The 13960-nt window shown below is 41.3% G+C and overlaps 1 protein-coding gene across 1 annotated transcript in view; it reads right to left on the bottom strand.

Moving 5' to 3' along the window:
- Positions 1 to 1705: 1705 nt before the first annotated feature.
- The window catches only part of SLC12A3 (solute carrier family 12 member 3), a 52868-nt gene continuing 40613 nt past the window's right edge, over positions 1706 to 13960 (bottom strand). The window contains exons 24-26 of the mRNA XM_032231402.1: positions 6777 to 6912; positions 6081 to 6148; positions 1706 to 2331 (exon numbers count right to left, since the gene is read on the bottom strand). Coding sequence (XP_032087293.1) covers positions 2193 to 2331; positions 6081 to 6148; positions 6777 to 6912 — 343 coding nt within the window. The 3' untranslated portion in view covers positions 1706 to 2192. The remainder of the gene's footprint in view (positions 2332 to 6080; positions 6149 to 6776; positions 6913 to 13960) is intronic.

The following is a 13960-nucleotide window of genomic DNA, read 5'->3' as shown; positions in this document are numbered from 1 at the left end:
TCAAGTTTCCAGGGCTCCAGTGCGCATGTGCATTCCGGTTTGGGCACGCAGTGCTGAAAAGATTCACCATCACCGCACTAGCATTTTTATATATAATTTGCTAGAAGTTGTTTTTTTCCAGCAAAAGGAAGCCAATGCCCTTCTTATTCTCATTTGGTGGATAAATAAAATGCGTGTGTAATATTCATATAGCCAAGCTGGAAAGGCACAATCTGCTAACATTGGAGATTGATGATGGAGAAAGGACAGCCTGAATTACTGAATTTTTGCCCAAAATATATTGAACTTCTAGGGCATGCTGTCACCTGCTGGCTCACAGAGGAACTGCAAACTCAATGGGAAAAATAGGGCAATATCACGGAAACTTAGATTGTTTGGGACTCTGGATGAGAAGGCAGTGCTTAGGGAATCCCAGGCTCATATCCCAAGGAAAGCTCCATTCTACCACAAATCCTGCTCACCCATCCCCTCGTCACCCAAAATGAAAACTAACCGGCAATTAATCATGAATTGTTTTCAGTCAGTTATCAATAGCTTTGTAGATTACTCAGCTGCTGTGGAAGAGGGAGATCAGTGGTGGGATTCAGCCAGCTCGCACCTATTCGGGAGAACCGGTTATTAGCTTTCTAAGCAGTTCGGAGAACGATTGTTGGAAGAAATCTCACTTTGTTTTTTCTCCCTTTACAGGGCTAATCCTATAAGGAAGGCAGGAAGGAAACATTCTGGTGTTGTTTTTAGCCTAATCTTTATTGCCCTGCTTCCAGAAACTGCCTCTTTGGTTAACCCTTATTACATTGCAACAACTAAGGCGAAGCGCCCATTGATGTGAGTGATGTTGAGTTAGCCACACACACACAGTCACATGACCACTGAGCCCCGCCTACCCAGCTGGTCATTAGGGCAGAGACCCGGTTGTTAAATTATTGCAATCCCACCACTGAGGGAGACCTCGTGAGTCTTGGCAGCTGGCCCGGTTTTCTCCCCTACATGGCAGCTCCAGGCCTCTGGGCTGGCTGGAGCTGACAGCTCAGCCCACTGTGATGTCATGCGTGGTGTGTCCCATTCTGCACTAGAAATCTTGTGGTGTAACGCAAAGAAATGCAACCAGAACCGTGACAGCCAACCTTTTAGGCACCGAGTGCCCAAACTCTTGTGCACACATGCCCAAACAGAAAGGAGTGCACGCAAACACGCAAAATACACATGCATGCATGAACAGACATGCACGAACGTGCACATGTGTGCATAGGCAGCAGGGACCAGCTGGCCGGTGGGAGGCGGGGCATCCCAACATGGGTAGAACGGCAAGAGGTAAAGTCTTTTTCTATCGTGAATTTCTATTTCGTCATTTGCAGGGAAACAGAAGCTCATGAAATAAATGCCATGGAGACCCGACCTGGGGTGACGGCGCATGTGCCAGCAGAGAGGGCTCTGCATGGCACCTCTGGCACCTGCGCCATAGGTTTGCCACCATAGAACTAGATCAAAAGGCCTAGACCTGACCTCTCTGGTTTTTAAAAATTGGTATAAGAGTATCATCTTTAAGCCCCATAAGCTAAACAAGTCAGATCAAGAACTAACTCATGTATGCGTACAATAGGCTAACTTGGATTAATTTTAATCTTGATTATTTCTTGGGCGGCTTATACCAGGTGGATGAGTCCAGCTCATTCCATTGTTTTATGATTCGACGTAATACAAGAATCCAGGAAATGGGCTAATTCAGTATTCAAGATGCATATGCAATATTTGTGAACAGGTGCCAATGTATTATTAGTGAAATTATTCACTAATGTATTTGGTTTCCAGCTACTGTATATACAATTTTAATTAAATGTCAGTGGTAATGAAATTCACTCAAATGTATTCATTGTCCTGGGTTTACTTGGGTCACCAGCAAATCTACTTTTCAGCGTTAATGATGTGGCACATTGTGTGAACCCCGCCAATTGTAGCTTCTTTTTCCAACCATGATTAAACAAGCTGTGATTCGGCACAAGGAACATATCGCCACAAATCGCCGTTCTGAAGAAGAGGATTCTTACAACCCAACAAAATTTGGTTTTCCAACATCGGTCTTTTATTCTTGGCCTTCATCCCTGCAATGGAGCCTCTTGATAGCTCATCATAAAAGCAGGATCCGGCTGGAATGTTCTCCTCCATGCTGCAATGCTCCCTGGCCCAAGAAGGTCCTACTGACAGTAAAAAGTCAAGACGTTTTCCTGGTTGCCTCTGATCAGGATGACGGGAGACCTCAGATCTTGCGAGAGGGTTTCCAGCCAAGCCATGTACAGGCTACTGGGACATCCCTTTCGGCCAACTGGCATGGTTCTGGAAAAAAGTGACAAGGAATGGGAGAAAGAAAACAGGTTTTCTTTCATATGAAGTCTTAATACCACCTTATAAGGCCTTGGTAAGGCCACACTTGGAATACTGCATTCAGTTTTGGTAACCAGGATGTAAAAAAGATGTGGAGACTCTAGAAAGAGTGCAGAGAAGAGCAAGAAAGATCATTAGGGGACTGGAGGCTAAAACACATGAAGAACGGTGGCAGGAACTGGGTATGTCTAGTTAAATGAAAAGAAGGATCAGGGGAGACAGGATAGCAGTCTTCCAATATCTCAGGGACTGCCACAAAGAAGTCAAGCTATTTTCCAAAGCACCTGAGGATAGAATAAGAAGCAATGGGTGGAAACTAATCAAGGAGGGAAGCAACTTAGAACTAAGGAGACATTTCCTAACCGTTAGAACAATTAACCAGTGGAACAGCTTGCCTCCAGAAGTTGTGAATGCTCCAACACTGGAAGTTTTAAAGAAGATGTTGGATAATCTTTTGTCTGAAGTGGTGTAAGGTTTCCTGCCTAGGCAGTGGGTTGGACTAGAAGACCTCCAAGGTCCCTTCCAACTCTGCTAGTATATTCTATTCTGTGTTTGTCTATCATGAACCCAAAAGAAATCAACCCTGGCTGTTCTTGGGAAGGACAGATGTTGAAGTTCAAATACTTTGGCCACCTAATGAGAAGAGAGGACTCCTTGGAGAAGACCCTGTTGTTGGGAAAGGTGGAAGGAGAAAGGAGAAAAGGACGTCAGAGGATGAGGTGGTGGGATTGTGTCATTGATGAATAAAGGTGAATTTGGTATCATTTGGAAACTATATGAGCCACGGTGGCGCAGTGGTCACAGTTCAGTAATGTAAAGTACTTCTACTGACTGCAGGCTGCCTGCAATTTGACAGTTCAAATCTCACCAGGCTCAAGGTTGACTCAGCCTTCCATCCTTCCGAGGTGGGTAAAATGAGGATCCAGATTGTTGGGGGCAATAGGCTGACTCTGTAAACTGCTTAGAGAGGACTGTAAAAGCACTGTGAAATGGTACATGTCTAAATGCTATTCCTTCCTTCCTTCCTTCCTTCCTTCCTTCCTTCCTTCCTTCCTTCCTTCCTTGTGGTTAGAATGCAGTATTGTAGGCTAACTCTGCTCCCAGCCAGGAGTTGAAATCTCACCAGGCTCCAGGTTGACTCAGCCTTCCATCCTTCCAAGGTGGGTAAAATGAGGACCCAGATTGTTGGGGACAAGAGGCTGACTCTGTAAACTGCTTAGAGAGGGCTGGAAAGCACTATGAAGCGGTATATAAGTGCTATTGCTATATTGATGCAGTCTTCCCTTGGTATTTTAGCAGCTCTTTCTCTAACCAGTCATCTTCAGCTCGTCATTAACTACAATTCTCAGATGCTGCTCACAGGTACAGATAGTCCTCGAGTTACGATCACAATTGAGCCCAAAATTTTAGCTGCTGAGTGAAACCTTTAAGAAGTGCATCCCCCCCCGCCCCCTGTACAACTTTTTGTGCCATTGCTGTGAAAGGAATCACTGCAGTTTCTTAAGTTAGTAACACTGTTGTTAAATGAATCTACCTTGCCCATTTTTTTGGCTTGTAGTAAGGTCACAAAAAGGGGATCAGGTGACACACACCCCCCGCTGGGACTCTGCAATGGTCATAAATATGAGTCAGTGGCCAAGCAGCCGAATTGAGATCACGGGGATGCTGTGATGGTCGTAAGGGCGAAAAACGATCATAAGTCCATTTTTCCGGTGATGTCGCAACTTTGAACGGTCACTAAATGAACTGTAGTAAGTCGAGGACTACCTGTATTACTCTTGGACCTGATCTCCACATTGCATAGATTTCTTCGACAACAGAAAATTCCCCAATGAAGGATTTTGCATATGTAGGCATTAAGTGTCATTGCCTTTGCTTTCTGTGGCCACTTCTCTAATCTCTTACGATTCTTTGGAATGCTTATTCCATTTTGGGGTGGAGGGAATTACCGTATTTCTCAGAGTATAAAATGCACCTTTCCCTCCCCCCCAAAAAGCGTGGAAATGTTGACGCATCTTATACACCAAATAAAGCCACTTTTGGGCTCCCAAAGTCCCACTCCCGCATCCCATTTTTGCAAAAAATGGGTGAAAAACAGGCCTTTTTTGCAAAAATGTAGGCATTTTCCCCTTCCCCCAGACCCCAGAAGCACTCTGCAGGCTTCAGCAGGACTGGGGGAAGGGGAAATGCCCCCATTTTTGTGAAAAATGGCCCATTTCCCACTCTTTTTTCACAAAAACGGGGGCATTTTCCCCTTCCCCCAGCCCTGCTGAAGCCTGCAGAGCGCTCCTGGAGGCCAGGGAGGACAACAACTGTTTTTTTTTTCTTACTTACCTCTTCGATATCTTGGTGCATCTTATACACTGGTGCGTCTTATAGTTCAAATAATATGGCAAGTATTCTGAGCGGTGTTGTGACCCAAATTTTAAAAACGGGACATGTGGGATGGGGATGGGGGGGGGGGGAGAGAGACAGACTCATAAGGCCAGAGACTGAAGTAGGCAAAGATAAGCCAACACATGTCGAAAAAGATTCTGAGTCATCCAGGTCTACTTGTCTGGAAGTTGAATTATGGCAACTGGAATTTTTTTTGTCGGTTTGAGACATTTTGCTACCCATCCAAGTAGCTTCATCAGTCTGGTTGGAGGACTTAGGCAGAGTTGTCGGAATTGACAAACTCTTGAAATTCTTAGGGGTATTCCTGCACCATAAACATATAATAATAGAGTTGGAGAGGACGTTGGAGGTCTTCTCGTCCAATTCAAGGAAGGAAGCACTCTACCATGTCACATAAATGATTGTCCAATCTCTTTTTGAAAGCCTCCAGTGATGGAGCACCCAACAACTTCTGAAGCTTCGATTGGTCAATTGCTCTCACTGTTAGGAAATTTCTCCTTAGTTCTAGGTTGCTTCTCTCGTTAGTTTCCATCCATCGTTTCTCTTCTTGCCTTTTGGTGCTTTGGAGAATAGCTTGACCACCTTGTCATTGTAGAAGCCCCTCAAATATTGGAAGATTGCTGTCATGTCTCCCTTAGTCTTTCTTGTCATTAGATTAGACATACCCAATTCCTGTAACCATTCTTCGTAAGTTTCAGTCTCCAACTGCCAAATCATCTTTGTTGCTTTTCTCTGGACTCTTTCCAGAGTCTCATGCAGAGGTAGGTTGCTACCGGTTTGCACCGGTTTGGACGAATCGGTAGTGGCAATTGGTACTGGGTCACCGAACTGGTAGAGACGGCATGCTGGCCACACTCCCGAACTGGTTCCCTGGTCAATCATGCCGTTGTGGTCATGTTTATTTGTCATTTTATAATATTCTGCGCATGCGCAAAATAATTTACAGGCAACTGTGCATGTGCAAGCAACGCATGGCAAAGCATGCGTGAAATGAACCAGCAGTAACGCCGGCAGCAACCTACCCCTGGTCTCAAGGTTTCTTCTCCAAAATGCATAGCAAGATGTCAATGACAATTCTCAGTCATGCAGGTAGAATTGTCTGGAAATTAACGGATTGGTGACTGGAATTAAGCTGCTTCAATGGGCAGCGAAATATCTCAAACTCACAACAAATAAGCCCAGTTGCCATGACTCAACTAAGCCAACACACTCCTCCAACAGCTTTTCCTACACCGATACCACCCCTAGCAACTCCTAACGAGCAAGGTTTTACATTCCGTTCATCTATGACTTCTCTTACTTACATGAAAATAAGGGCAGCATCCCGCGAATAATCCAGCAAAATTTCATTCATTCTCACTTGTCGAAGTGACTGAAATAGAAGGTAGAAAGTAGATATAAAGTTTTAGGTGTAAGCAACCAGAACAGCTCTGACAATGGGTCAAGTTAATTTCTTTATTGTTGACCACCTGCTTAACAAGAATTTCACCAGATTATCTGCCTTCATTTCCAAAATGGCAAGTATAAACTTAAGTTCAGGTTGTTAAATTTCCAGATCAACACTGAGTAACGTTCTTATTCTTCCCCTAAGAAGGTGGGCTTGAAAATACCTTCCAACAGAATCATCATCTTCTTTGAATAACCCCATCATCCTTTGCAAGGTGGAGTCTGGCCAATCGAAGGGAGCTAGCAGAGTGTTTACTGGCTGGATGCCATTCCTGTCACCAATGCGGAGTTTTGTCCAGCAGGTATATTCTCAGCCTCTACTTAGGATTGAACTCACAGCCTCCTGATTGTGAGGCGAGAGCTCCCCCTCTAGGCCACTGCACCACTCCCCTTCCAACAGAGTGTAAAAGGGATTCTAAACTTCCCTGACAGGTTAGCCAGGTTGACCAAAGGTGTTCAATGTAAACACCTGGAGTTAGAAACAGATGATGTCCTCCTCCCTACTTGCCCCCTTTCCTTGTCCTGATGTCCACCCCAGGGAAGGTCATCCGAACCTTAGCTTTGTTCTTTGCAACCTCTTCATCGGAAATTTTCCATGGGCAGCCGTGACGCATCTCGTTTACCACCGCCTCATCTTTGAAGCCATCGTTCAGTCTGAACGGAGCAATTAAGTCATCAAATCTCTTCACACTAGGAACAAAACCACCGTGAGTTTCCATCAGGAACCAGATTCTTCCGTGCCCTGGTCTTAGCCAAAAGGGGACACCTGCTTAGAGAAAGGGATCTGACCAATGGTAAGAACTAATCCTTGACTATTGTGAGGCATGCAAGACCAGGTCCAACCACAAAGCTTCAGTTAAACGGATTCATTGTTAAAAGCTTATGGAGAGGAATCTAATGGACTGTTAGCACCTGCTTAGAATTAGATAAGGGGTCAATGGCTCTCAAAGGGAATGGAATAGGAATAGAAATAGAAATAGAATAGAATAGAATAGAATAGAATAGAACAGAACAGAACTGAACAGAACAGAGTATGGAAAGAATATGGAAAGAATATGGAAAGAATATGGAAAGAATATGGAAAGAATATGAAAAGAATAGAATGGAATAGAAATACTGTAGAAAGAATAGAATAATAGAAGAGAACAGAACAGAACAGAACAGAATAGAATAGAATATGGAAAGGAAGAGAAGAGAAGAGAAGAGAAGAGAAGAGAAGAGAATATGGAATGGAATAGAACAAAATAGAGAATATGGAAAGAATATGGGAAGAATGGAATGGAACGGAACAGAGCAGAACAGAACAGAATAGAATAGAATAGAACAGAACAGAACAGAATATGGAAAGAATAGAATGGAGTGGAGTGGAATAGAATAGAATAGAATAGAATAGAATAGAATAGAACAGAACAGAACAGAATATGGAATGGAATGGAATGGAATAGAACAGAATAGAACAGAATATGGAAAGAATGGAATGGAGTGGAGTGGAGTGGAGTGGAACGGAGCGGAGCAGAGCAGAGCAGAGCAGAATAGAATAGAACAGAACAGAACAGAACAGAATATGGAAAGAATAGAATGGAGTGGAGTGGAGGGAGTAGGGTAGGGTAGGGTAGGGTAGGGTAGGGTAGGGTAGGGTAGGGTAGGGTAGGGTAGGGTAGGATAGGATCGGATAGGATAGGACAGGACAGGACAGGACAGGACAGGACAGGACAGGACAGGACAGGATATGGAAAGAATAGAATGACATGGAATGGAATAGAACAGAACAGGAATGGAATAGAATGGAACAGAACAGAACAGAATATGGAATGGAATAGAAGAGAAGAGAATATGGAATGGAATGGAATAGAACAGAATAGAACAGAATATGGAAAGAATGGAATGGAATAGAATGGAATGGAATAGAATGGAATAGAATAGAATAGAATAGAATAGAGGATTGGATTGGATTGGATAGGATAGGATAGGATAGAATAGAATAGAATAGAATAGAGAAAGAAGTATAGAATAGAACAGAACAGAGAAAGAAGAATAGCGTAGCATAGCGTAGCGTAGCGTAGCGTAGAATAGAATAGAATAGAATAGAATAGAATAGAATAGAGGGATGGAAGGGACCTTGGGAGGGGCCAGCTAGGGGTGGGATTTGGAGGTTCTCCGAACTGGCCATAACCTTAGCTACGGGTTCTCCCGAACTTGGGTGAACCCATAACCGCCCACCGCTGCTCCCAGGGCCATGTGATCACCGAGTGTGACCTTCCCAGCTGGCGTCTGACAAGCAAAGTATCAGAAGCTGGATTAATTTAATGACCACTTAACAATTGTTGTAATTTACTGTATATAAATACATTTTCAACTGGAACATGTTTTATGGTGGGATGCTGTAGTATTGGCCCATACATTAATGCATAATAATAATTCTAATTGCAACAACAACAGCAGCAGCAGCAGCAACAACAACAACAACAACAACAATGCTTTACTGGAGTTCCGGGGAGTGGCCTGTCGCCGTCGGCAGCTTAACAGAGCTGCCCCCAGAATTCAGGTTCGTTATCTACTCAATATCAAGAAGATAACTCTTTTTTCAGACAAGAAAAAAGCAGTGACAGCTTCCGGGGAGTGGCCTGTCGCCGGTCGGCAGCTTAACAGAGCTGCCCCCAGAATTCAGGATCGTTATCTACTCAATATCAAGAAGATAACTCTTTTTTCAGACAAGAAAAAAGCAGTGAGGAATCTCAGCTGGTAAGAATCTTCTTTGAAGTTCACAGTTTGTTTTTTTGTGAGCTGTGGACGGAGGGGGAGGATCAACCCAAAGCTGAGTCATTCAACTCCGATCTGAACTTCGCAGCTGTTGTTCACAGCACTAGACAGGACCCCCTCCCCCTCAGGACAATCTTTAGAAAAGAGACTATTAAAAATCAATACGAGCAAAGACCAACTTGTGAACTTTAAAACCTTTCTCTATCTGAAATACCAGCTTCAATGTTATAAAAACCTCTTTTGTTTAATTGTCTTCAAAATGGCGTTTACAGCTTCTGCATTTGTTATCTCCGGCTTCCTGCTACAGAATTAAAGAAATAATCTCTTATAATTTAATTAGAGCTACTCCCTTAAAGCTTTCAAGACTCTTTGTTGATTCAGAGACATTCCAAACATTCCAAACGGACTTTCTCTTTTGAAATCCTCCGTAAAACCCCTTGAAAAAAAAAAAAAGAAGGAAAAAAAGGAGGGGGGAGGAATTTCTTTTTCTCCACATAGCACAGTGGATTAGTAATTTAGAATAAATAATTAAAACCAAAATATAATGGCATCCAAATCAACCTCTGTTAAATTACCTCCGAAAACGTCTCCCATACCTGGTACAAAGTTGCAGCCCCCACCATCTATGCCCCCTAGTGGAGATGTACTAACAAAAGAATTTTTTCTGGAAATGTTCAAAGAATCCAGAGAACAGAACTTAGAAATGTTTAAAGAATTCAGAGAACAGAATCTAGAAATGATTAAAGATTTCAAAGATGAAATAAGGAATGAGATGGAAGTTCTATATGACAAATTTGATACCAGGGTCACTAAAATGAATATGATGGGAATTGTAAATGTGATAACAGAATATATTTCTGGAATGGAAGATAATTTAGAAACTCTCAATGAAGCTAAAACTAACCTGATATCCAAAACTGAAGTGGTGGAACAAAAAATTGATAATGCTGAAAGACAAATTATTATGATACAGTATAAGCAGATGGAGCTTGCATTAAGAGTGAGGGGGCTGCGTGAAGAAAAGCAGGAGAACTTAAAGCAAATGTTTTCTGAAGCTTTTGACCGTCTGGTGGGAAAACCGGGATCCAATTTTGATTGGCAGATTGACAGGATTTTTCGTGTTAACTCATGGGCGGCAAAACAAAGGCAACTTCCCCGAGACGTGGTAATATACTTTGTTACAAGAGAATTTAGAAATATGATACTACAAGAGTCCTACAATACTAAGCTTCAAATTGGTGGACAAGACCTGATTGTTTTGAAAGAAATACCGCCTCAGATGCTAAGAGCCAGAAGAGATTATGCTTTTCTGGTGGAAGAGCTCCAGAAGGCGTCAGATACAGTACAGATGGGATGCCCCATTCGGTATTATAGTTACAATGGACAAACAAAGATACCGTCTCAGCTCTGTATGGAAAGCTCGTGATTTCTATCATAAGATTCTGAAGATGGGATACCCTGAACCTTCGGGATATGGTGAAAAACCACGAGACGAACAAGATAAACAGCAAACCACACAACCATTAGATAAAATGTATCATCTCCCTCTTCCGGAAGGGCAAGGAGTCAAGGAAAAAAGATCCAACCGTAAGACCACCAGACAAACGGATAAACAAGCTACTACGCAACAATCTCAACAATCATTGGCCACTGACCAAGGAGCTACTGCAACAAGCTCAGAAGCTGTGGGAGGAGCCAAACCAAAGGTGAGACAGGCCTTGCGGGAGGCTCTAAAAAAGCTTCAGGCAACCAAAAATGACAACTAAGATTTTGACATGGAATGTTAACGGACTGAACTCTCCACAGAAAAGAAAGAAAATATTTCATTATCTTAAACAGTTTAAGAATGACATAATTTGCTTGCAAGAAACTCATATCAAATCAACCGATCAAAAATATTTGTTTAACCCCAAACTGGGCCAACATTTTGCGACCTCAGCCATGGAAAAGAAAAATGGCATAGTAGTATATTTAAGAAAAGACATTAAAGCTGAGCTAATTGAAGCAGATCCCTTTGGAAGATATATTGCATTAGATTTAATCTTAGAAGGGAAAAAGACGTTACTTTTGGGAATTTATGCTCCTAATCAACAACAAGATGGATTTTATAGAAATCTCCATGCCAAATTAGTACAGTGGGACTTTGAGTCTTGTATATTATTGGGTGACTGGAATGGCGTGATCGACACCAAAAGAGATAAGAAGACAGCTCGCCCGAACACCAAATTTCGAGCTAAGTTACCCAAACCCTTTTTTGACATGCTGGACGACTTTGAATTGCGAGACGCTTGGCGCGAGAGGCATGCAGAAGAATATGACTTTACCTTTTTTTCCAATAGACATCAATCTCTTTCAAGGATTGATTTTATACTAATTACAAATGATTTACTTTGTAGGGTGAAGAAGACAAAGATTATGGCGAGAGTTCTTTCAGACCATAATCCAGTCTGGATGGAATTGGGAAGGGTAGCCCAGGCAAGAAGGTCCTGGAGGTTGAATGAAAACTTATTTAGATATGAAAAGTATGTTAATGATTGTAAAAAATTGCTATCGGAATATTTTGTTTTCAATATGAACAAGGGTACATCTTTGGAATATGTATGGGATGCAAGCAAAGCATATATGAGAGGAGTATTAATGAATATAAATAAAATACATAGACACAAACAAGGGCAAAAACGAAAAGAATTGGAAGAGGAAATTAAAGGGAAAGAGTCAGAATTAACATTGAATCCAGGAGATACAAAGATTAGGGAAACAATTGCTATATTAAAATCTCAGTTTGATATGCTGATCTCTGACCAGGTAGCTACTAGTTTATTATATGCTAAACATAATACTTTCTGCAATGCAAATAAACCCGGTAGGTGGTTGGCTTATCAGATTAGAAAAAAAAGGAAAGCTCGAAATGTATCCAAATTGTGTTACAGAGGGAAGGAAGTGTTTCAACAGGAAGAGATTCAAAAGGTATTTCAGGAATTTTTTACAGAGTTGTATAAAGGGGATAAAATTAAGGACGGAGATATAGACAAATACCTAGATAAAGAGAAAATCCCCCTAGTCAGAGAAGAACATAGGCATAAGCTGAATCAACCTATAACCTCTGGGGAAATTTTGCAGGCAATTAAACAATTAAAGTTAGGGAAAGCACCAGGCACAGATGGTTTAACAGCTGTTTATTATAAATATCTACAGTTAGAAATGGTAGAACCCCTCAGAGAACTATTCAATAAAATTCAATCGGGAGGGAAAGTGCCTCCTTCGTGGAAGACTGCGTTCATATCGTTGATACCCAAAGAAGATCAAGACCTTACCCAACCAAAAAATTACAGACCTATTTCATTACTCAATGTAGATTATAAAATTTTTACTAAAATATTAGCAAATAGGCTAATGGGGGTAATTCAGCAACTGATACATACCGATCAAACTGGTTTCATACAGGGCAGACAGATGAAGGACAACGTTAGATTAATTATCAACGCTTTAGAATACCTGGGAAAGAACAATCAAATCCCGGCCGCATTCATATTTTTGGATGCGGAGAAAGCTTTTGATCGAGTTAATTGGCAATTCCTGCTGAAGACATTGCAAAAAATGCAGATAGGAGATGGCTTTTTACGGTCAATTGGTGCAATATATCAGCAGCAAACAGCCCAGATCATTGTCAATGGAAGTCTGACAGACTCCTTTCAAATTGAAAAAGGTACAAGACAGGGCTGTCCTCTGTCCCCATTATTGTTTATAACTTTGGAAATACTGTTGAATAAGATACGGGGCCTGGGCGGTCTAAAAGGGATCAAAATTAGACAGCAAGAATATAGAGTTCGTGCATTTGCGGATGATCTGGTTATAATATTGGAACAACCGCAGGAAACTAGTAGGGTATTATTGAATACGATCAATCAATATGGTCAAGTCTCGGGATTTAAAATAAATCTAGGAAAAACCAAAATAATAGCTATAAATATGACTATCAAACAGAAGGAAGAACTGGGGGCGATGCTAAGATGTGAGGTAGTTAAAAAAGTTAAATATCTTGGAGTTAATATTTTAATCTCAAATGGGAAATTATACAAGTATAATTATGAATCACTTTGGCATAGTACACAGTTGGAGTTGAAAAGGTGGGAAAAACTGCATTTGTCCTTGCTGGGTAGAATAGCGGCAGTAAAAATGAACATTTTACCAAAATTTTTATTTCTTTTTCAAATGTTACCAATACTTAAAAGAGATGCGAATCTTTTAGAATGGCAGAAGGGTATCAACAAATTTGTGTGGGCAGGAAAGAAGCCGAGGGTAAAGATGAAAATAATGCAAGATGCACGTGAAAGAGGAGGATTGAAATTACCTAACTTAAAATTATACTATGACGCAGTGGCACTATCTGTAATTAGTGATTGGATTCATCTAACTAATGACAGAATTTTGAATATCGAGGGATATGACTTGTTATATGGTTGGCATGCTTACCTGTTATTTAACAAAAAAACGGATAAGAAATTTAAAAACCACATCTTAAGAAATGCTTTATTGCGGGTTTGGAAAAAATATCAACATAAATTAAATGATAAAGTGCCCATGTGGGCAATTCCTAGACATGCAATTGAAAATATGAATGTAGAACAAAAACACGATAGAACCACCTATAGACAACTTCTTATCTCAGAAAGAGGGGTGATGGAACTAAAATCTTTAGAGGTACTTAAAGAAGAGAAGGTAGTTCAAACGTGGTTTCAGTATGGTCAACTACAAGCTAGGTGGAAAACAGATCAAAAAATTGGCTTTGTAAAAGTTGAGGATAATTTGTTTAAACAAATAAGAGATCAAAGCTCAATGCATATAAAGAGGATATATAATGTATTAGTACAGATGGATTCTGAAACGGAACTGATTAAGGATTGTATGATAAAATGGGCTCAGAATATCGAGGAACCAATAAGGCTTGAAACATGGGAAAGAATCTGGGTAAGAAATG

This window comes from Thamnophis elegans, chromosome 14, assembly GCF_009769535.1.
Source record: "Thamnophis elegans isolate rThaEle1 chromosome 14, rThaEle1.pri, whole genome shotgun sequence".
Taxonomy (NCBI): domain Eukaryota; kingdom Metazoa; phylum Chordata; class Lepidosauria; order Squamata; family Colubridae; genus Thamnophis; species Thamnophis elegans.
Note: the sequence above shows the minus strand (reverse complement) of the source record. Positions and strands in the feature narration are given on the sequence as shown.